Source organism: Eleutherodactylus coqui, chromosome 6, assembly GCF_035609145.1.
Source record: "Eleutherodactylus coqui strain aEleCoq1 chromosome 6, aEleCoq1.hap1, whole genome shotgun sequence".
NCBI classification, from domain to species: domain Eukaryota; kingdom Metazoa; phylum Chordata; class Amphibia; order Anura; family Eleutherodactylidae; genus Eleutherodactylus; species Eleutherodactylus coqui.
Genome location: NC_089842.1, coordinates 228,330,245 through 228,355,326, shown reverse-complemented (window position 1 = coordinate 228,355,326; position 25,082 = coordinate 228,330,245). Strand labels below are relative to the sequence as shown.

Here is a 25,082-nt window from a genome sequence, read left to right as displayed (position 1 = left end):
TCTCTCAGTGACTTGCCTTCCTTCGCCCCTCATGTATAGTCCACGGATAAGATGTCTACTCCAATACCTCATGTGTAGTTTGAGCCTAAAGCAGAAATCAATTGGAATGCAGTACAGCAATTAAATCTGCTTATTGCGTACATGTTTAGGATATTAGCTGTAACTTGTGAAGGCAGACGGTATTTTTATTGGATAGTTATACTATAAAGTGCGTCAGAACTAATCTTGCTGCTGTAGTGTCAACTTTTTTAACCTCTTCCGGATCTAAGCTTGCCATAGTCCTAAAGATATTCCACCAATTACATGAATGTGAAGAACATGCAGTCAAGTGGAAGGAGTCTTCCATGAAGTCATTCAGGTCATCCCAAAAGTCAAGACTTTTTTATGACTTATCTTTGTGGTAATGTGGGATTTTAAGGCGGTTAAGCCAATACCATGACCAATTACCCACCTGTCACCCAAGGCTGTCTCCATATATGACAAGCCGGTGACTAGTCTCATGTTACCATCTAATGGGTCATTAAGACTGGTCAGAAGGCAACATCAGTGGTGGCTCATGATCTGGGACATCTTACTAACCATTCAGTGAGGGGTTGTGCCAATAGCTATTCACTTCTGGTTAGAGTTTTCTATGATTTGGAATCCCAAAGTTGGCACTTCTATGAGAGTGCCATAGATTTACATGGGACTTTACAACACATACCCAACATAGAGCCATTAAAATCAATGGTGGCAGATGTCTGTTGGCCATTATGGCACATAATCACAGTGGGTACTTTCTTTATCTCACCCTCAGCTTGACAAGTGGAAAGCATATGTATCCAGATCACCATGGGGCCAACCATATTCTGTAGCCCCTGTCATTTGCCTGGGCATGTGCTGACCCCAATTGTCCATGGGACAATTTGAACTTTTACATGCATCATCAATGTGTCTTTTTTGGGGGTGGGGGGTGGGGGGGCATACTGTTCAAAGTGGGGGGGGGGGCAATGTTTTTTACAAGGGGCACATACTTTTGGAGACAGCACATACTTTTCAGGGGCAAATACTTTTATGGGGGCTCATACTCTTCAATCCAGAGCATTTACTTTTTGTGGGGCATATATTCTTCAGGAGACACATATCTTTTGGAGAGCATGTACTTTTTGGGGAAACACAAGCTTTTCAATGGGTTACACATTATTTTTTGGGAGGCACCTACTTTTTGAGGGGTACATACTTTTTGGGAGGCATATACTTTTCAGGGATCTTATACTTTTCATTGGAGAGCATATACTTTTTAGGAGGAACATACTTTTCAGAAGGCACATACTTTCGGGGAAACACATACTTTTGCAGGGGGCACATTTTTCAGGGGTTACACATACTTTTCAGTGGGGCACATCATTTTTAAGTTTTATACATACTTTTTGAAGAGCACATACTTTTGGAGGGCACAAACCTTTCATGGGCACATGTAACAGGGTTTCTCTCTTCCCCCCACTGTTGTTTTTGCTATTGTTGTGTGTAACTTTGTGGCCACTGTGCCTTTAACAGAGGAGCACATGGTGGCGTTGGGGAAGGGATTTTTCTGCTTGCGGGTTCCAGAAATGAAGATTGAGTAGTTCTCTGAAAGAGTAACTCGGTTTGGCTGCACGTTTATTGTGTCTTTGACACCTTGGCTATTGAGGTTCCACTTACAAAGCTCCAACATTGTACTGGACTTCGTCTGTGGCCAAGCCCTTTCTGAGGGAAAGACACCCCATCTGCAGGGAGTCTAAAAATCTGCTCTGGAACCTGCGTGCTAGAGAGACGCTGCTGGTCCTGCCGCACGCTCTATTGCTGCAAGCCCCGACCATTTGTGACGTAACAAGTGGTGAGAGACTGTTGGTTGTTTGCATTAAAAGTTTTGAGCAATGCAAGATGTGGTTGCGTTTTGTTCTCCCCATTACAGCTTTGCTCCATGTTCGATATCTGGGCAAATATTGGCAGGGACCTGATTTCCAACTATACCCATGTCCACTTGGCTGCTGCCCTCACTTCCATCCATACTTGCCCAGCCAATTGGACTCTTCAGATACTTTCTTTCTGAGAGGAACATACTTTTAAGAAGAGGGCAGATACTCTTCGTTGGAGGCACATACTTTTCAAGAAGAGAGTCATCACCAATAGTCCTGGCTTTATCTATATATATAAAATTGAATGTATGTATGTCTGTGTGTCTGTCTGTTTGTCCTTTATGCGCTACTACACCATTCATCCGATCGCCATGAAACTTTGGGAAGTTGTTGAGTACACTCCTGGGAAGATTATAGGCATAGTACAACTATCGTACGATAAATGGCGCACGTGCGAGCGTCGTCGACAGTTACGCCCCCCCCCCCACGTAGATCGTTCGATTTCCATCATTGCCACTAATTCTCTCACTTCCCGAAAGCGTAGAAACATGAAATTTGGCAGGAGCATTGATTATGTCATAAATAGGAAAAGGTAATTGGTCCCAACTGCAATATTCAATTCTAAGCGCCAAAGAATTAGCATCCACATTTTACGTACGGAATCTAATTTTCTCACTTCCCAATGTCATAGAAACTTGAAATTTGGCACGAGCATTGATTATGTCATAAATGGGAAAAGCTAATGGGTCCCAACTCGATTTTTCAATTCTAAGCGCCAAAGAAATAGCGTCCAAATTGTACGTACAGAATCTAATTTTCTCACTTCCCAATGTCATAGAAACGTGAAATTTGGCACGAGCATTGAATATGTCATAAATAGGAAAAGTTAATGGGTCACAACTTGCTTATTAAATTCTAAGCGCAAAAGAATTAGTGTCCAAATTTTATGTAAGGAATCTAATTCTCTCACTTCCTGATGTCATCTATATATAAAAACGAATGCATGTGTGTCTGTCTTCGCAGCAACGTGCGACGGGTAAGCTAGTACATATATATAAAGGATACCTTGATGAGTTTTCGGACTGGCATCAACTGACTCTTACCTTGCTGTCAAAAGTAGCGAAGAATGGTATGTAGGGGTGAAATTCTTCAGCTGCATCCTCATAGGCCTTGTAATCTGTAAGAGAAAGAACATACATCTTGTAACTACTGTCTTTAGGTCATAAGAACGCTCTCACCTGTTGGTAGAATCGATTATAGAACAGCACAGGGGACTGAACATTCCACCAGCAGGCACATTGTCAGCGAAGAAGCCGCCATGAAGTTCTGGTTGGCCTCCTTGTCTGACACCATTGTAGTGGCCAGATTCAGGCCTCACTACAGCAGCCGGCTCGCAGATCATTCTTGATCTACATATACATGGCAACTGGCTGACGATGATAAACTGGGTCTTCTGACTCCCTTGGCTAGGCCTACGTAGCTGTGGACGATGATGACAGCTTCAAGGACATTGAATTTCTGAAGATTTTGCCTTCCTCATCCTTCTGTATATTGTACTAGGGAAGTACTATGGCCACCGCGTCTCACAGGGAGCCGCCAACCATTTTTATTGGAGTTTTCTTTAGAAACATTACATTAGCCTCCTCCATTATTAAGCGTGGCACGAGCTGCGTCAGCCTCTCTCTTATCATCGGATTACACATGTCGGAGCATTAAACGTTATGCTGGAGACACTGATAAGAGGACACTGGGCTGATTGACTAGGTCAGTATAAAATCCACTCCATCTTGCCTTTGATAATAGACGGTAGCTGCTGGTCCGGGACCATTGTGGTGTTTAACCTTCAATTCATCCATTGTGCATTTTTGGGAATAGTCCCCATGATAGGCCTCTTTAGCCCCTTCCCACCCCAGGACGTAAATGTACATCCTGGCTGGGCAAGAGTTCCCACGAATGGGCTTAAACTTATGTCCTACGGATGGCGCTGGCTCAAAAGCTGGGCCTGTGCCATCCACAGAGGAAGCTGCTGTGACTGCCGAAACAGTGAGGATCGGTGTATTTGCCGGTTATCCCCTTACATGCTACGATCAATGCTGATCGCCGCATGTTACGTATTCACAGAGAGCGCGCTCCGTCTGTGACATCATCGGCCCTCCACTGTGTAATCGTAGAGGGCCAATGGGTTGCCATGGAAACTGGACACCAGTCAATGGCGTTTGGTTCTGCCATGGTTTGTGATTGCTATGAGAAGTGATAAAACATTGTACTACAGATATGCTGAAATGTACAATCAGTGCGATCATAGCTTCACAGGTTCGGCTCAAATCCCCTACGGAAACACAACTTGTTTGGCATCATTGCATCCGTAGCGGCCCGTACAAATAACTATTGAACACAATTTCTATTCTGCACAGCAAACACTAAACAAAAAAAAAAAAGTTTAAAAACTACCTTGTGTTTGTATCATCATACTTGCATTAAAAATGTTGTTGCTTTACCACTGTAAATCACGTTTGAAGTGTCTGCCACTAGGGGTCACTGTTCCGGCTTCTCTGCAATCTGCTCTCTGACTTTAGGTATAGGGTTTCCTTAGTAACTAGAACACATGGATGTTTCCACAGCAAAAGGCAGCTCCTGTGCCCTCATAGGCTGCAGGCTGACGGATCTGCAGACACCGTGATAATGATCTCCACAGTCTCTGACTCTCTCGCTGTTACAGCATGTGGGTGTGTGTCTATGTGCACACATTATAGTGGGTTTACTAACCATTTGGCCAGAATATCTCTAAAAGTCTGATCATCCTGAGAAAGCAGAAGAGACAGTGCAATGTAGGGACATAAAGTCAATGGAGTTCAGGACAGTGAACTACTAGTAGAATGCTAGGCTTGCTTCATGCCCATCCCTGAAAATGGATTGTAAACTGCAGAACCGCAGAAAAATGGGCAAGAGCAACTGAAAATCAGAGCTTACAGACATGAAACAGGGAGCAAACAGCAGCATATGGGGATAAGGAGAATCTAATATATATATATATATATATATATATATATATATATATATATATATGAAAAGTTCAGTACAAGTAAACTTATGCCCATTCTGGAGTCAGGAGTCCAGTGGCCAGTTCTACTCAGTGACTAGCAGCCTTCCCTATAAGGCTAAGTCCACCCACAGGACTCCTAAGCTTAGAATGAGCAGGGATTTATTTGTATACTACCGTGTTTCCCCGAAAATAAGACAGTGTCTTGTAGTGCTATTGAATCATTTCCCATATATATCAATCCATTCAGCTCAGAACGGGGGGAGCCCTCTCTCTCTCCCTCTCCCCCCCCCACTCCTCGCTGCAACCCCCCACTCACCCACGGCGCCCCCCGAATCTTTTCGCCCGAGTACGGAAGTACTCGAAAATCGCGGCGCTTGGGCGAAAAAGGGGCGTGGCCGAGTACGCTCGCTCATCTCTAATCATCATTATCCATTTCAAGGTCATTACTCAATAGAGGGCAACAATGTGCGCATGAGAAAGTCCCTCTTATGTCAAAAAGTATCCCAAATCTGTGCTGCACCCTGAGGTGTGATGGTTTGAGAGACTCCACAACCACTTTTTAGGGGGTTTGCAGGTATGTTAAGTTTCATGATTTTCCCAGAAGTCATCCCGGTTTTGTGCTCCCTTACCCAGTCACCTGATGACCCCCTCTATTTGCTTGGCTAATAAATTGGTTTCCTTCTTCCACTGCTATGCGATTTCTTAAATCGTAGCCTTCTATCTGTGCTCCTCATGGTGCAATTTCTTCTGTCTGCTCCAGGCAAAGGAGGACCATTTTAAAGAAGAACGCAGAGGAAGGAAATCACACCAAGAGGAGCGTAGAATATTAAACAATTAGAATTGCAGCCAGGGAGATGCAGAGAGTCTTATGGAGAACACAAGGGGGAGGGGAGGGGGGGGGGGGGGCACAAAAAGAGACTATTTCTTTGTGGGGAGCACTAAGGGGGGACTATTACTTTATAGAGACTTAGAAGAGATACTATTGGGCACTACTTTCTTGAGGGGGTATAAAGCAGGCATTATTACTTTATGGGGGCGTAAAGGGAGCACCATAACTATGGAGTACTAAGGGGGCATTACTACTTTGTGGGGGGCACAACAGGGGATAATTACTGCACAGGGCAAAAAGATGGTCACTGTAACTGTGGAGCACTAAGAGGAAGTATTATTATTTTGCAGTGGGCAAAATGGGAAGATTATTACTATGGGGGGACACTATTGCTCTTTGCGTCATAAAAGGTAAAACTGAGAGAGTTAAAGGTAGCAAGCAGGATAGCAAGTAAGTGTGCAGAAATAAGTGGTGGCTGAAAACAATCGACATGGCGATCTGGAACCAGAGAGAAGAAAAACAAAAGTGGACAACTCCAGTCAAAAAAGACATCGCCTGTGATCACTAGAGGTAAGTGCTCTTCCAGGTTGACGTCTCCATATTTGGTTGGATGGAAGATTCAGACAGATATTGTCTCCTCAGCTGCATAGATAATATAGAGGGGGTTCTATAATGTAATAGGCCACTAGATATGATGATGCTGGGCTTTGCCAACCAGGACAAAAGGACCTGGTGATTGTTTCTTCTTTCTCAACCTTTCCTTGGCCCTTAGACCGATGCCTGTTTAGTAATAGTGCCATTCATGGTTCTCACCGCCAACAGCAAGGGGCATGGAACTAACCAAAGCTGGGCCCTTTCTTCCTAACTGTAAGTCTTGGCTCTATGGTCTGCAAGTCATTGGTTCTCCCAAAGGGTGCTTTCAGACGAGCGTGTGCGTACATAGGTGTGTACAAAACCACACCTCTATTAGATTCATTGGTTTCCTATGTTGTGTTCACATGTTCGTGTGTTACAGGCGTACAAATGCACGTACCTGTAAAAGATAGGACATGTGTGCACAATAGGTCCGTGGTGCATGTCAATATTCCCCGCGAGGAGTCCCCTTGTCACTGAACACTGTGACAGCACTGAATGGCCGAGCGCTCCCTTTAATTGGCTGAGTGCTGTAACCAATCACAGGCAGCGCTCAGGTGTCATTCAATGAATGGCTGAGCGCTGCCTATGGTTGGCTGAAAGAGATTCTGAGCAGTGCAGGGAGAAGACGCGGCAGCTGAGGAGAGGTGAGTCAATTTTTTTTAAACACATTCTAGGGATGATTTTCAGGGAAGAGCTTATATTTAAAGCCCTTCCCGAAAAATCCCTGCAGAAGCGCCAGCCCCATTGAACGCAATAGGAGAACATCGCAATCCTCTGCCACAGCTGTGATTCTTTATGGGGAGTAGCCTTGTCACAGTGTTCAGGTGAGTATATATATATATATTTTTTTTTTTTTTCTTTTTACATAAACCGGGGATGCTTTTCAGGGAAGGGCTTATATTTCAAGCCCTTCCCTGAAAATCACTGCAGGGGTTGCCGGCATCCTATTGCGTTCAATGGGGCCTCCGTCAGCAGCCGGGGCCCTGTTGTAAGCAATGTTGCACAGACCTGCATTTACCTGTGTTTGTGCATCGGTTCACGGTTTTTGTGCGCACCTATGAATGCACACGCTCGTGTGAATGTACCCTAACACTAATGGTGACTAAAGCAAAAAACGGAAGTCCCACTATAAGTAACGGTCGGCATCCCGAGGATACAGTTTCTGGCAGTTTGCCAAATTTCAGCAACTATTTAGGTTTGAGCTTCACCAATAACCCTAAAACTTAGGTCACCTAGAAGTGTATCTAAGTACTTCTGAGCTGTTTCTAAGGAAAGTTAATGAAGAAGAAATGAGGAGGAGAAGGTAAAATAAGAACAAGGAAGAAGAATTAGGCCACTCTCACACAACCGTTTTCTACCGCGGTGTTTGGATTTCAATGGAGCCTCGCAGACATGCACTTGAACGCGGTGCTTTCTAGCGTCCGTGTTTTTTGAGTGCTGTCTGTTCTATTTTGCCGCATTTTTTCCCCTCTCTAAAGCACCTCATCACCCATCACAATGTTGGGGGCCATTAAAAACCACGACCGGACGCAATAACCTGCATTCAAAAATGGTGGCAAAATCATGGCAAAATGCCACGATCAAAATCGCAGCGTTTTGCCAATGTTATGTGTGAGAGTGGCCTTAGAGAGAAGAATGTAAAAACGAAGAAGGAAGAATAATTTTTTCCTTCTCCTCCTTCTTTCCCCTTTTTTTCCTTCTCCTCCTTCTTTCCCCTTTTTTCCTTCTCCTCCTTCTTTCCCCTTTTTTTCCTTCTCCTCCTTCTTTCCCCCTTTTTTTCCTTCTCCTCCTTCTTTCCCCTTTTTTTCCTTCTCCTCCTTCTTTCCCCTTTTTTTCTTCTCCTCCTTCTTTCCCCTTTTTTTTCCTTCTCCTTCTTTTCCCTTTTTCTTCTTCCTTATTCTCCTCCTTTTTCTTTCTTTCCTTTTGTTTTCCTCTTCTTTTTCTTTCTTCTTTACCTTCTCTTTTTTTCTTCTTTTTCTCCTTCTTCCTCCTCCTTCTCCTAGTGGGTTCGGCCAAGATGAACCACCTGAGGTTTGGCTACTTGCTGAACCAAGCTTGTAGCCTGTTTATATGAGGTTTTGGGAGCTTGGAGATACATTATACATCTTGCGGGTATTGGGTTTGTTGGGTTCTCCGATGATCCATCACATGCTATTACTGGTATCGGAAGCAGGTACAAGTCATGCAGTTGGTTGCTCATTAGTCAGGGACTGCGCTTACTCTGCACGCTTGTCAGGACTGTGTGGGCAGCGGGAGGTAAGCGCATGCAAATATACCAGGGTTAATGTGCTGTGAAGCTGAATGTACAGCCCAATGTTAGGGGAAGCAGAGGAGCCTGGCATGGACAGGGGAGACGGGTGTATCATTAACCCTTAATATGAATCAGATGACTTTTTATTTCAGAAGGCATATCATGAAACTTTCTCTCATGATTGCACTTGGGGAACAGGATTATGACATTTGGGGTGCAGGATGATGACACTTGGGTACAGGGTGATGACATTTAGGGTGCAGGATGATGACACTTGGGGTACATGATGATGACTTTTGGGATGCAGGATGATGACACTTGGGTACAGGATGATGACATTTGGGATGCAGGATGATAACACTTGGGGTACATGATGATGACATTTGGCATACATGATGATGACATTTGCAGTACAGGATGATGACACTTGGGGAACAGGATGATGACACTTGGGGTACAGGATGATGACATTTAGGGTGCAGGATGATGACACTTGGGGTACATGATGATGACTTTCGGCATACATGATGATGACATTTGGGGTACAGGATGATGACACTTGGGAAACAGGATGATGACACTTGGGGTGCAGGATGATGACATTTAGGCTGCAGGATGATGACACTTTGGGGAACATGATGATAACATTTGGCGTACATGATGATGACATTTGGGGTACAGGATGATGACATGGAGTACAGGATGATTGCACTTGGGGAACAGGATGATGACATTTGGGATGCAGGATAATGACACTTAGGGTACAGGATGATGATATTTGGGGTGCAGGATGATGACACTTGGGGTACAGATTGATGACATTTGGGGTACAGGATGATGACACTTTGGGTACAGATTGATGACATTTGGGGTACAGGATGATGACATTTGGGGCACAGGGTGATGACACTTGGGGTACAGGATGATTACACTTGGGGTACAGATTGATGACATTTGGGGTACAGGATGATTACACTTGGGGTACAGATTGATGACATTTGGGGTACAGGATGATTACACTTGGGGTACAGAATATTGACACTTGGGGAAGAGGATGATGACATTTGGGGTACAGGATATTGACACTTGGAGTGCAGGATGATGACATTTGGGGCACGGGGTAATGACACTTGGGGTATAGGATGATTACACTTGGGGTACAGATTGATGACATTTGGGGTACCGGATGATTACACTTGGGGTACAGATTGATGACATTTGGGGTACAGGATATTGACATTTGGGTAAGAGGATGATGACATTTGGGGTACAGGATATTGACGCTTGGGGTACAGGATATTGACACTTGGGGTACAGGATTTTGACACTTGTGGTGCAGGATGATGACATTTGGGGTACAGGATGATGACATTTGTGGTGCAGGATGATGACACTTGGGGTGCAGGATGATAACATTTGGGGTACAGGATGATGAAGGCCTGTAATGATTTCTCGGTTCTTTCACACAACAGTTACAACTAAAGTTCTATGACTGATCCAAGTAAACAAGGGCGGTGGGGGAGGAGATCGCTGTGACACAGGGCCGGGGTGCTGTGGAAGCATGTTCTGTGTACTGAGGCGATGAATGGAGGGGCAGCGAGCGGCTGCTGACTCATTAAATCTCTTAATACCCCCATTAAATGTGTCTTTCATTTGAGCAATTAACCCTTAAGTGAACGGCTGGTACTTGCAGCGACGGTGGGGATACTTCTCATACAATGCAGAACCAACTATGGTTGTGTCCAGCAATGAATGCATGCATTATACAGCACCCCTGGCACCCCTATAGAATGGCCAGGAGGTGTAACGCCACACAATAGTGTTGTTAGAGGGGAACCAAGGCTAAATGGGAACCTACCAAGACTGTTCTGTCCCAGAAATACAATCTATACTTATATATAGTACATTAGGATGTGGAGATAATATGTGAGGACATATAGATAGTACATGAGGACATATAGATTGTACATGAGGACGTATAGATAATACATGAGGACATATAGATAATACATAAGGACATATAGATAGTGAGGTCATATAGATAGTACATGAGGACGTATAGATAGTGAGGTCATATAGATAGTACACGAGGACGTATAGATAGTGAGGTCATATAAATAGTACACGAGGACATATAGATAGTGAGGTCATATAGATAGTACATGAGGACATATAGATAGTGAGGTCATATAGATAGTACATGAGGACATATAGATAGTGAGGTCATATAGATTGTACATGAGGACTTATAGATAGCACATGAGGATGTATAGATAGTAAGGTCATATAGATAGTACATGAGGACGTATACATAGTGAGGTCATATAGATAGTACATGAGGACGTATAGATAGTGAGGTCATATAAATAGTACATGAGGACATATAGATAGTGAGGTCATATAGATAGTACATGAGGACGTATAGATAGTGAGGTCATATAGATAGTACATGAGGACGTATAGATAGTACATGAGGACATATAGATAGTACATGAGGACATATAGATAGTACATGAGGACATATAGATAGTACATGAGGACGTATAGATAGTGAGGTCATATAGATAGTACATGAGGACGTATAGATAGTGAGGTCATATAGATAGTACATGAGGACGTATGGATAGTGAGGTCATATAGATAGTACATGAGGACGTATAGATAGTGAGGTCATATAGATAGTACATGAGGACATATTTTTTCCTGTTTTCTGATGAGTAAACCTCGGGTGCAACATATGGTAGATAGTAGATGAGTATGTATAGACAGTAGGCAAAGCCTAGATAGTGTGCGGGGAAGCATAATTAATAGATAGTTGCTCAGTATATTTAGATAGTACTTGATGTATAGATAGTATGTAGGAAGTATATATTGTAGATGGACATGTATAGATAGTACCTAATGACATATAGACAGTACCTGAGGACATACAGATAGTAGATGAGGATGCATTAACAGTAGCTGAAGTAAGATAGTTTAGATAGTACCTAAATATACATAGATATGAGAAAGTATACCTTGTAGATGAGGATGCAAAGATCGATGACATATAGATAGTACATCAGGGTGTATAGATAGCCGATAAGGAAATCTATATAACACCTGAATGTGTTTATATCGTATTTTGGGGTGCCAAAATAGTATGTGAGGGAGTACAGATCACAGAGGAGTTTAAGTACAGATAGTACATAATGACATATAGACAGTGCATGGGGACATATAGAGACTATAGGCCCATTTACACTGGAAGATTATCGCTACAAATTTGCTAATTGGCGATCGTTTTAGCAATAATCGTCTCGTGTAAATGGGCACGGGGCACCCACTTTTCGGGCACTTTTAGCTCATTAAAATCAAGCTCACCTAAAAATTATCGCTCACTTTTATCAGTAGTTCTCCACGGGGGGGGGGGGGGGTGGAGGAGTGCTGATAGCATTGTTTTCCCCTGGAGAAATCTTTGGGCGATTATCTGCTCGTGTAAATGGTCTATAAGTGAGGATAAACATAGTATAAAAGGACATATATACAATATATAGCAAGGATGTATATATAATGTGAGGGTGTATACACTGCAGATAAGGATGTGTAGATAGTACATAATGACATATAGACAGTGCATAGAGACCACATGAAGATATATATTTAGTGTTTAAGGACATATATATTGTATGTGAGAACATATTGATAGTATGTGAGGATGTATACATTGTAAATGCTATATTAATTGTATGTCAGGAAGTATAGACGGCAGATCAGGATGCATAGATAACAATGATATACATAATGATGTACATAATAACAAATAAATAGTGCATAGAGACTATATATAGTACATAAGAACATATATACTGTATATAGTGAGGACATATAGATAGTACACAAGGATGTATAGATAGTATGTGAGGATGTATAGAGCGCAGATAAGGGTGTATAGTACATAATGACACAGTATGTGAGGAATTATAGATAGTAGATGAGGATGTATAGATAATATGCAAGGAAGCTTAGATAGTTGGTGAGGATGTATAGATAGTTGGTGAGGATGTATAGATAGTTCCTAAGTATATATAAACACTACTTGAGGGTGTATGCAGTAGATAGTGTAAGGAAGTACAAATGGTAGATGAAGATGTAGATAGTTGACATATAGACAGTACGTGAGGACATATAGATAGTGAGTGTGGATGTAGGGCATGCTTCGTAGAGGAAGCATAGATAGCATGTAAGAAAATATAGGTAGTGGATGAGGATGTATAGATAGTACTTGGGGATGTTAAAATAGTATGTGAGGTAGTACAGACCAAAAAGGAGGACTTATAGAAAGCACATAATGACATATAATTGCAAGGACATATAAATAGTATGTAAGGATACATACAGCACACTGGACATGAGGACATACACATATATACATCATGAGGATTTATAGTTAGTACAAACAGTACATGAAGATGTATAGATAGTGTATAAGGGTTTATAGACAGTACTTCATGACTAGAGATAAGCGAGCATACTAGTTTCGAGTAATTACTCGATCGAGCTCCGCGATTTTCGAGTACTTCTGTACTCGGGTGAAAAGATTCGGGGGGCGCCGGGGGGCGGGGGGAGGCGTGGCGGAGCGGGGGGTATCAGCGGGGAACAGGGGGGAGCCCTCTCTCTCCCTCTCCCCCCCACTCCCCGCTGCAACCCCCCACTCACCCACGGCGCCCCCCGAATCTTTTCGCCCGAGTACGGAAGTACTCGAAAATCGCGGTGCTTAGGCGAAAAAGGGGCGTGGCCGAGGAGGCTCGCTCATCTCTATTAATGACGTGTATGTTTATATATACAAATATATTACACTAGGACAGATATTAAGTGAGGATGTATAGATGGTATATGTGGAGGTATAGATAGTATGTGAGAATAGAAGAACAACCCCAATTCCAAAAAAGTCGGGACGCTGTGTAAGATGGACATAAATCTTAAGAAAAAAAGAAAGTAATGATTTGGAAATCTCATCTAACCATATTTTATATTATTTTTTATAATATATATTTTTATTGATTCCTCTGACCACAGAACAGTTTAACTGAGCTTTGGCCCTCAGAAGATGCCAACGTTTCTGGACTGTGTTGATATATGGCTTCTTCTCTGCATGACACAGCTCTAACTTGTATTTGTGGATTGTACAAAGAACGGTGATCAGACAATGATTTCTGGAAGTATTCCTGAGCCCATGCCGTGATTACATTACAGAATCATGCCTGTTTATAATGCAGTGACGCCTGAGGTCCTGTAGATCTCGAGCATCCAATATTTATCATCGGTCTTGTCCCTTGTGCACATGAGTTTTTCTCCAGATTCTGTAAATCTCCAGATGATATTATGTACTGTAGATGGGGGGTTATGCAAAGTGTTTACAATTTTATGTTGAGGGACATTTTTTTGAAATTGCTCCACAATTTTTAGAGCAGTTTTTCACAGATTGGTGAATCTCTGACCATTTTTGCTTCTGAGAGACTCTGCCTCTCTAACCTGCTCTTTTTATATACAGTCATGTGACTTAGTAGAAAATTAATCCTCCAGCTGTTTTTCATTAGTACCACTTACTTTTCCAGCCTTTTGTTACCCCTTTCCCAACTTTTGTGAAATGCATTCCTGCTATCAACTTCTGAATGAGTTATAATAAATTAAATGGAGAAACGTCTCACCTCTGATATGTGCGTTATGTTCTATTGTGAAGAAGATATGGTGAGCTGAGATCTCCCAATCATTGCATTCTTTTTTTCCTTACTTTTTATTGTACCAAGTGTTTTGGAATTGGGGTTGCATATTACACAAGGACAGATAGTATGTGAGGATGTATAGATGGTACATATGGACATATAGATAGTACATGAGCATGTATAGGACATATAGATGGTAGATGAAGACTATTTTGTAGACAGCGGTCCCCTCGCCCTCATTCTCTGTCTCTCTCCGTGAAGCCATTGTGCTGTGGATCTGCTGAGCATCATCATATAATCTGGATTCATCCCCCACTCACAAGGCTTCATGGATAGAAAATTCTTCCAACAGACCGGCCTGAAATCCTCTGTCAGCATTTTACACGCATCAATTTGTACCCCTGTTACTAGTGAATGCTTGTAGCCAACAGACAGAACGCCTATCAGGATAGATAAGCATCAGATATAACACAATACAATGCCCGAAGCATTGAGACCATGCCGGATTAACAAACTAAAGCTTGTAATTGAAGCACTTGTCTACATCGTCTCCTTTTCCAGAATCTCGGCATGGCAAGACAGATTTATAAACATTTGTGTTGAAAATTGAGTGACCACCTCTATGTTGAGTGACGACCACTTATGGCAGTACTGCTAATACATGACCAACTCATAAGTAAAGTTTAACTTACGCTCTGAGTCCTCATTCTTGAAATATCCAATCAGTTTTGGTTCATCTTCAATATTCTCAAAGGCGGCAAGTTCATGACTTCCATCAATGAATTCTACCGGGTCCTCCAGAACCTGCAGAAGATAATGTCCACTTTAGTTAAGAACTTCTCTTACATTAACCACCATTGTCAAAGATCTTGATGTGTCAGCTCTAAAAGGGGTGAGATGAAAATGTTTGGTCTAATGGGAGGAAGCTTTATGCTACAGCAAGCTACCTCCCAGCCAAAATTGCTCTCCTAGACAACTCTAGACAAATTCTAAGGAACCCCATTATATCCCAGCGGGAAATTACTATACAAACCAAGAGAGATGGGGTTAATTGTATTTTTTGAACGTTGCAGTATATTTACTCAGACCCTGTAGAGTACTTGAACCTGCGATGGTATGATTGTTGTGATAATACTTCTGTTCTGCAATGCATTGTCGCTATTCATAGTGATCACAGGTCATGGCAGAACCCGGATGCTATTGTCTGGCGTCTAGTTGCCATGGCAAACCATCGGGTCTCTGGGATTACATGGTGGAGGGCTGTTTTGCCAACTCAAAAACAACAAGTTCGGATATAGCTTTAAAGAAGGACAAGTGGGTTGATGTAACACACTTTATTAATACAAATGTATAAATGATAGAAATAAAGCAAAGTTACATAAAAATAGGTGATATTGCGTAAATGTTTTAAGTGCCCTCCCTCTGTGTACCCTTTACATGCCAAAATCAACATTCATTGCAGCATGTAATGGGTTAACACTAGGGATTGGTGTTCTCACTGATCCCAGCTGTTTCAGCTGGAGGCTGGCTGTCAGTCGCCATCCACAGGACGCAAGTTTACATTCATTTGCAGAAACTGCTCTCCAGCCAGGACGTAAACTTATGTCCTCAGTCGAGAAGGGGTTAATACACTTGTCGCTTCTAGCAGTACCTCCGTACGTCAAAGTTGAACTCTACACCAGGTAGAAGCTACGTGGGTTTCATCTATAATGTGCATCAGTTTCTGGCCAAATTATAGTAAATCTGAAAGTCCGTACCCTTTTTCCTGGCCCCGCCCATTTTGGAAAAGCCAACATAAGAGGGCAAAAAGTTGCAAATTTTTGCATGCACCGTAACATGTGACTTCTGAAGAGCTGAAATCTGGTGTAAAATAGTTAATACATATTCCCCATTGCTTCCATAGTGTTGAACTCTGATAAGGGCTTTTTTTTACCTTAATGCCAGGTTCTTTTACAATGTGGATGGGGCCTAGCTTAAGGGGGTGTGGCCAAACACGCCTTACATTTACTATAATTTGCACCAAAAACGGATGTAAGTTATAGCTAGAACCTATATTAACTTGCGGTTGTAGGTTTTAGTCTGGAGCACAGATGTGAGAAATGTATTACATGACACAAGCTTCTTAATATATTTGTCGCGATTAGCTAGGCGCAAGGTTTACTTACTGACTTTTGAAATGCTGGTCTAAGTAAATAAGGTGTTATTGGGCATATCTATTATGCTTTGTAGGCCAGATATGCATATGGGAAAATGGCAACTTTCTGGAGATTTACGCCAGGGCCCGTCACTTTTTTAAAAAAGTGGGTGGGACCTATCTTTAGAGGGTGTGGCTACAAGTGACCCTTCACATTTACCATGTTTTCCAAAAACTGGCATACATCATAGCTGAAAACCTTACGTCAGCTCGGAACTGGCATAGGTTTCACTTTGGAAGTGCCGTCAGATGCAACGTACCCCTCTTAGTCCATTCGGGGCATTTACCCTGGTGCACAATTTACTTAGACCCATGTGTGAAGCGTGAGTAAATGCACCTCTATCTGACAAAATCTACAATGTGGAAAACGCAATTTATTTTGTCTCCCGACTTGTGAAGCGCAGTGAATATGTGACCTGGAGGACCTTCAAAAAGAAAAGAGTAATTGTTAGTCTTCGGTGTAATAACCTCCCAGGATCAAATCATGTTATTCCAAACGTGGCTCTTCCTCCGGGAAGGGATTTCAATTGCTTTTTCTGATTGCTCTGTGCAATCTTTCAGATGTCGTTATATTCTGCAGCTGTAATTGGGGTCAGCCGGGATTTAATTCTGTAAACACTGGATTTACTGTCTGTGCCAAGCAGAGTGTGTCCTCTTTAAATAATGCCGCCAGTAACTAGTGGCAAGAGGCATCTTAATTATGAAAAAGAGGTATTAGAGATGCCACAGTGTCGCTGATTTAGCTTGAAATGTAGAATCCAAAGTCTTCCACCTGCAGATGAAGCCTCTTCCATCTTCAGCTCAGGTCTCTTCACCCTCCGAGTCTCCTGCCCTCCCCACCGTCTTCCATCTCTTGACTACCAGGCTGGGATTGTATGTGTTATACCTCTCCTGCTAATGTCATGTTTTTATGTCTTGGCCTCCTGTTGCTCTTGTCTTTATTCCTCTTGGTAGTCTTTGGTCTCCTCACCTCCTCGTTAGCTTTCTCTTCACTGTATTCTTTTCCTTGGCATCTATATTACATCTGTTGCCTCTTTTTACTCCATTCTCTCCTGGTAACTTTTGCCCCCCGTCTTCTCTAATATCTTAGTCTGCATCATATAGTCCATCACCTGATTTTCTAGATTGTTCCTTTCCTTCTTGCTTTTCTCTGTTGTATCTCCTGTTCTTCTTCACCTTCTGTGTCTCTTGTCATCTTTCTTCCTGTTCTCTTTTCTCTTTCACTCCTGATCTTCTCTGCGTATGGGCTATCCCTTTCTTGCCCATCTCTTTTCTCCTCCATTCGGCACTCTCTCTTATTCTTCTTCTCTTTCTTGTCATCATCTCCTCCTCTTTATTTACCTTCTTGTTTCAATTTTCCTTCTTACCTTATTCTTTCCAGCTCTCCACTGCTTGCCATTCTTGTCGTAGTCTACCATTTACCTTGTTTCTCCTTTTCCCTTCCATTCTTGTCCCACTTCCTTATTCCTGCCTTCCAGCTCACTTTTATCTAGTCCACTCTCCTACTAGTCACCTTTAGTTACCGTCTATTCTTTTTGTACTTCCATCTCTCGCGTTACATCTTTGTCTTTCCCTCTAGCTCCCTCTTGTTACCTTAAATCTTCATATTTCCTTATTTCTAACTTCCATCTCTCACTTTACATGTTCAACTTTCCATTTAGCCCCCTCTCGTTACCATCTGTTCTCCTTCTACTTAATTACATTCTAACTTCCATATACCTCTTGCACTTTCTCTTTGGTCCTCTCTTGTTACCTTATGTCTTTCTTCTTCTTCTTTACTTCCTAATTTACATCTTTACCCTTTATCTCTTGCATGTTCTCTCATTTCTCCCTCTCATTACCTTCTGTCCTCCTTCTATTTAATTACTTCCTAAATTCTATCTCTCACTTTACTCTTCCAGTTTCTCTCTGGTTCTTTTTTGTCACTTTATGTTCTTCTTCAGCTTCTTTAAATCCTAACTTTCATTTCTCTCTATAGCTCTTGTACTTTTGCTCTTCTACCCTCTCGTTACCTTCTGTTCACCTTCTGCTTCCTTACTTCCTAAGTCAAATTTTTCTCACTTCACCTCTTCCATTTTCCGTCTGGTCCTTTCTTGTTACATTTTTCTTCTACTTCCCTACTTCCTAACTTCTGTCTCTCACTTTGCCTCTTTCACTTTCCATCTGTCCTATTCTTGTTACCTCATGTCCTCTTTCACCTTCCTAATTTTCATCTCTCATTTTCCGTGTTGTCCCTCCTCGTTACCTTCTGCTTCCTTACTCCCTAACTCCCATCTCAGTTTCCCTCTTCCACTTTCCCGCTGGTCCTTTCTTGTTACTTGACACCCTCCTTCTACTTCCTTACTTGCAAACTTCCATTTCTCAGTTTATTTCTTCCATTTTCTCTCTCTCTCTGTTCCCCTTTCATTTCCTTCTGTCCTTCTGTTTCTTTAGCCCCCCTACCCCCACACACCTGCTAGTTTAACGTCATTGCCTTCTCTTCTTTCCTCATTCTTTCATCACTTCCTGTTCTCTTCCCTTTCCCTTCTGTCTTCTTGTTTACTTCTTTTCATCATAGCCTATTGTAACACCCCAATACACTTACAGTTGGCATGGCCAGAGGCCTTTGGTTGTCACGGTGATGCCACACTCTATTTGGACACTCCGGATGATGATGACGCAGAAATAACGGAGACGAGTCCAGTATGTTTAGTAAACTGAGAGTGAGCAGTTTTACTAACTTTGATATAGGTAAAGAACAGGTTAACTTTACAACTTTCTGTGGAGGACTTTATCTCAGGTGAACAAGGATGCAATACAAGACAGGCAAGATACAGTAAGATTGATTTGATGATTCGCTGGTTCTCAACACTCTCTTTATTATTTAACTGAAGACTGAATTATTAGACAATTTTCTCCACAAGGGAAGTTAGATGAACAGATTTGAGCTTGCCTTAACTGAAGGTATATTTGTGAAGCAGAGAGACTAGTGACAACATGCTGATCCTGGCTTTGATTTCACCGGGTAGCTGTAACTCACTGTTTGATGAAGTTGCACCTCAGAAAAGGTCTTCTGGAACTCTGCTGTGGAATAACAAGGGAGCGGGTTGTATACCTCACTCAACCTTGGCTAGGAATTACTTGCTGAATATTCCTCCTCGTCAACTACGGAAACTGCAACCTCTTCTTACTTTCTCCTGGCTGAGTCTGCTAACTGCTCTGCGTCACTTCCTTTTATCACCTCTCTCACTACCCCGCCCACTTGCATAGGGACTTGTATGTTTGTTTTCCGCCCTTGGGGCTCTGCACCAGTGATATTAAACCTGACTGTCAGCCAATGAGAGGCCAGCTGACGTCAGAGATGAGCTCTAACTTAGAGCAGAAGGGGAGACACAGGGTCTCACTCAACAGATGGCACCTTCTATATACAGGGATGGTATCCAGACAGGTGAGACAGGACAAGTGTGCTGCTAGTGTTCTGTAGTACCTGCTGGGTCACTACACTATTTCTCTCTTTTCCTCCAGCTTCCATTCTCTTTAATTCCCTCTTTTTACCTTTAGTTGTTCTACATTTAATTATAGTCACTCATCCATCTCTCTTTCCTTTTTCTACTTTATCTCAATCTCCTTTTTCTGTCGTCCTTCTTTCTCTGTTCTTTCCTCCTCTTCTACTACGGCTGGTTGCATTAACGTGTTGGTCAGTGATAAACAAGAGGCGATGGTGAAATCCAAAACGGCGGACTAGTCTGATAGCCTGATAGGTTTTTCTTGGATTTTGACATTACACCCAAATTTGCTGCTGGTAGTTGCCATGTTTTTACTATCACTATGAAAGCTGGAAAGATTCCTTGACTACAGTTACCAATTACTATGCACAATACATTTTTTGAACTTTTGTTCGTAGATTACTTGACCTTAGTTTAGTAAATCTAGATCAAAAAGTGTTGGTGCAACGCATTTTATTTAAACCTAGTTGAACAGCTGATCACAGTTTTACTGAACCGGGCATAAATGGCATAATTGGTGCAAGCGGCCCACAGTCAGTCTGAACCCTAGAAATCAGCTTAACTTCAGTACCTAAATGGGAATTAGAAGTTTATTATAGGAAGACTCTATTTAGGGCTCCCATTTCTTAACCAAAGCAGAACGTGTCTGCCAAGGAGTGTCTCTCATTTTGGAAGACCCAGCATATCCATACACTAAGGGCATTGATTATGTTGGGAAATGTGTAATGCTTCATTTCTCCTGTGGAGGCACTGCAGGGGAATTGAATACTTGTTCCTACATTCCTCAAAAGTCTACAACTGTTGATAGATTCTTTTAATAACAACTAGAGTCTATACCAAAATAGAAAAACTTCTAGAAGACCAACTAACATCCTGAAATTGTCTAATTCTCTAGTTTTTCCTAAAGTACTCCAAATGGTCCATTTATTGACCATCTGTGACCATGCCCAGCGTGCCAAAGACTTCTGTTAGTACCGTGTTACAACTCAGAACTTGTATGGAGTTATAATACTGTCATGTGATGCACACATCATCCTTATACCAAAAAATGACTCTCAACGGACTTACATCAAGTAGGAACTCCACCAGAGTGTCTGCTGAAAACTCTCCGTCGTACTCAATCAGCTCGTCATCCTTAAACACATAGATGCTGTCTTCTTCATGAAGTCCTGAATAAAAGAAGTGAGAAAAATAGAGGCCACGTGACTCATTGTGCAAAAACATTCAAAAACTGTAAATCTCGAGAACTGATTTTTTTAAAACTAATTACTATATATTTTTATGGATTTTACTTTTTAGTTTGTGTTTCATAACATGTGTTTTAGAAATTTGCCATGTTTATTTTTAGCAGTTTTTCACACGCTTGCTCATTAACACAGAATTTCCCCGCTGATGTCCCTATTTATTAAAAATATTGCCATACTTTCAGACATGAAACTGATACGTTACAGATTTTAGCTTTCACATCGCACTTGAAAGATAAAATATCATGATTTTTTTTTTTAGACAATTTATAGATTTTTCACATTTTTTTTATAACCACCAGTTGTGGGCAGATTAACTGTACCATAGGCCCAGGGCTGTTTAAAGAACTTGGGCCCTCTCAATATCTTCTGTGCTGTTGTTCCTCCGATCTACCACGGTTCTGGGCCTCAGTCTCAGTTGTTCAAGATGCCAGCCACAATTTTCTAACTTTTTGCTCTGCTGTCTGATTTACCGCCTCTGATCACGTGAGCGGTTTTGGCCAAGAGAGCAGATATAATGCGCTGGTAGTCTAACATTACCAATTCACTGCATGGATTAGGTAGAAGACTGTGGCAGCCATCCTGGGCCCAGAACTGGTGGAATCCAATCCAAGGACAACGGTACAGAAGACCAACAACAGCTAATATAACTTCCACCACTGGTCCCAGGACAGAATTTTATTCCGGGACCAGAAGGTCACTTTGGCAACTCTATAGGCGTTGTCCAAGAGTTACAAATACAGAAAATGTCCAAAAATGTCCAAAAATGAAAATATCTATGGCAGATGCTTTGGGGATTGTTTGCAGGTCTTTGTTTACAGGCTGCCACCGTTGATGTGACCACAGTGGCCATTTTTACTGGCATCACCGCTAAAGCATATGACCTCTAAAGTGATTGGCTGCAGCTGTAAATTAGCGGGTGGTGTTGGATAAGAGGGGGAAGATGGGGTTGAAGAGGTGAGTACTGTTTTAGCATTTTATAATATTTGCTGATACTTTTTAGTTTTTTAGAATGCTAGGACCACCCCTTTATGTAAATGTGCACACCAATAGCCCCAGTTGTATAAGAACGGTTTAAAGCTACAAAGCCCAGCATGCACTAACAGTCTGTAGCTGTTGGCAATGGTGCCGCAAATAGTAATAGCCCCAATAGTAGGTGTCCCCCCTTAGTGGCTGCAATAGTAATAGGGACCCCCTTAATGGCCCTCTCAGTTTCCCCAATAGTAATAGTGTCCCCAAAAGTAATAGTGTCCCCCATAGTGGCCCTTAGTGGTCCCAGTACTAATATTGACCCAATAGGAGCCACAATACTAATAGTGACGCCTGTTAATAGCCTCAGTTCTAATAGTGAATCCCATACTAGCCCCAGGATTATTAGTGACCCCCATAGTGTATCTCCAGCTGGGCCTGCCCAGATAAGCATTTTACTCACTTAGTATGTAGCGCAGTGATGGTGGCCATTGCTGCTGTAAACAGAGTGCAACATCTCCACCCAGCGCCTCATTGCATATAGGCCAGTGTCTGCGTGCAGGAACGCAGACAACGGGGGGAGAGGTCAGCGGTCACTGTGATTACAGCAGCTGCCGGATTGGAGGTACAGAGCAACTGAGTTAAATGCTTGTTGGATTGCTGCCTGGCCGGCTCACTAATATGGCCATTAAAAAATAAATACTGTACAGACAGCAACTCTAGTGACAGCCCTTTGAGATCCTGCTGCCTTAGACAGCGGTCTCAGGTTGCCTCATTTTAGAGACCCTCATGGCTGTTGAGACATGCTGGAAATTGTGATTTCCCAACAGGTGGAGGTTCATGCAGTTACCAAAAGGGTTAGGCCTTGTTCAGACTGGTGTTTGAATTCCATTACAACTTCTGATTTTTGTTAACAGCAGTGCTGGAACAGTCATATGCCGGACACTGACTGCACAACGACTGCACACGACTGCTTTACTGACATCAGTAGGAGGGCAGGTGGCTGGTGACGGGAAGTGATCAGAAGATACTGCCCTGGGGGACGTGCTAGCGCAGGGCAACAAGAAGATTGTTAAAGAGACCAGAGAGAGGGGTGGAGTAGTGTAGTCACAGCCAATCAGCCATGGCGGTGTGGGCTGCTGCTTTTAACTGTCAATTTCCATATTTTAAGATGATGTTCTGATTGGACGGCTGTGTTCTCTTCTGAAGCCTTGCAAACCACCTATATTGTAATCCGCCAGTGCTACCAGCGATCAGAACTTTGGTATTCTATCTCTATGTGGATTGTGGATTAGTCATTCAGTTTCCCCTCAGCTCTTTTGGACCCATTTGCTGCAAGGTATACCAAATTGAGAAAAAAAAATCTTATAGGTATGGCCATCCTTCAGAAGTTCTGTATACTTTTGCAATACCTATTTTTTAATTTCTCCATTGCATCCAAAATAAGAAATGAAGAAACTTTGTAATAGCCTTGATTTAAAAAAAAAAAAAAAAACACTTTCTATGTATCTCCGTAGTAACAGACTACAAGTAAACCTGTGTAGTCTGATCATGCATCAACACTCTTTTTACATATATATGCAGACCTGGAGCTCTGTAGCAGAAAAATGGAGCTCCGATCACTATGAAAATAGATGATGGAATAAATCGGCTAATTTTCCTTCCTACTTCATAAGTATGTAAACATTGCCCTTCTTTCCCTTTGCCCTCTCTAGATTGCAAGCTCTTGGGACAATTTTTTTTATATCAGCCTATTAGCTTCTTTCTTAGCACAAATTGTCTGAAACCAGCTGGGCCGTGTATCAGAAACATCTTCCTGCGGCTCCGCGGATATTTGTTATGAAGTAAAATATTTGATCAGATGGGTGATATTTGGATAAATAAAAACTCCCCTCAAGGTGCCGGCAGAAATATAGGAAGCTATAATCGAGGGGAGCCACGCAAAGGTGCTAACACGCAGCTGAGCAACTTTCAGGAGGAGGCTCAGGCACCATAAAGGAGGGGTGGCCGCTGTGATCTCCTTGGCATCTTACACATTCAAGGGGTTCTCCACTTTGGACAATCCCTACTTGTTAGAAGAGTCAGGTGATAATAGGCTGATCATAAATTTTCCTCCTGCTGGGACACCCAGTGATCAGCTGTAATTTGTGGGGAAACTTTTCATCAAGTGTTGAATTTACCTACAGCACCACCAGAGGTGAAAATAAGTATTACACTGTGGTCATTCAGAACAATCAGTTGTCTGGGTAATGCAGGACAGGACAAGACCTCCAAACATGTTCTTTGGAACTGCTCTCCAATCTCATCCAGCCAAGATGAAGATTTTGAACAGGGGATCCCCTTTATTAACTCAGAATCCCTGATAAGGCATTGGCAGAAATAGACAGGGGCTAATGAGCGTAATCGCCCTCCCTAGGTTTGCCCAGCCAGAAGGGTCATGCAGTCGCATTGCTACTTGCTTTACTTGTTTAATTTCTCTCAATCCGTCCGCTTGAAGAACCAATCCTCCTTGGTCCTGTCTTCTTCTCCCTATGTTGAGGCACCAAAGTAGGCAAAACAGGGCAAGGTGGGTGAATACTTTAAGCTACAGAAGAAGTTGCCACATGGCACAAAGAAGAATTGATGGCTATCACAAGTAACGGGACTTATGTAGAGCAAAGTGGACACTACTATCTTATGGGAGCACTATTACCTTGTGGTGGCACAAAGGGGGCACTATTAGATATGAGGGGTGGTATTGCCTTATAGGGGAGGCAATATTACCTTATGAGGGTTACAAAGAGGGCACCATTACCTTGTGGTGGCACAAAGGAGGCACAATTAACCTGTAGAGGAGCTATTGCCTTATG

The 25,082-nt window shown here is 42.4% G+C and overlaps 1 protein-coding gene across 1 annotated transcript in view; it reads right to left on the bottom strand.

Moving 5' to 3' along the window:
- Positions 1–25,082, bottom strand: part of CASQ1 (calsequestrin 1) — a 73,750-nt gene that overhangs the window by 20,437 nt on the left and 28,231 nt on the right. Inside the window, exons 3-5 of the mRNA XM_066609036.1 lie at positions 21,089–21,189; positions 15,034–15,145; positions 2,981–3,054 (exon numbers count right to left, since the gene is read on the bottom strand). Coding sequence (XP_066465133.1) covers positions 2,981–3,054; positions 15,034–15,145; positions 21,089–21,189 — 287 coding nt within the window. The remainder of the gene's footprint in view (positions 1–2,980; positions 3,055–15,033; positions 15,146–21,088; positions 21,190–25,082) is intronic.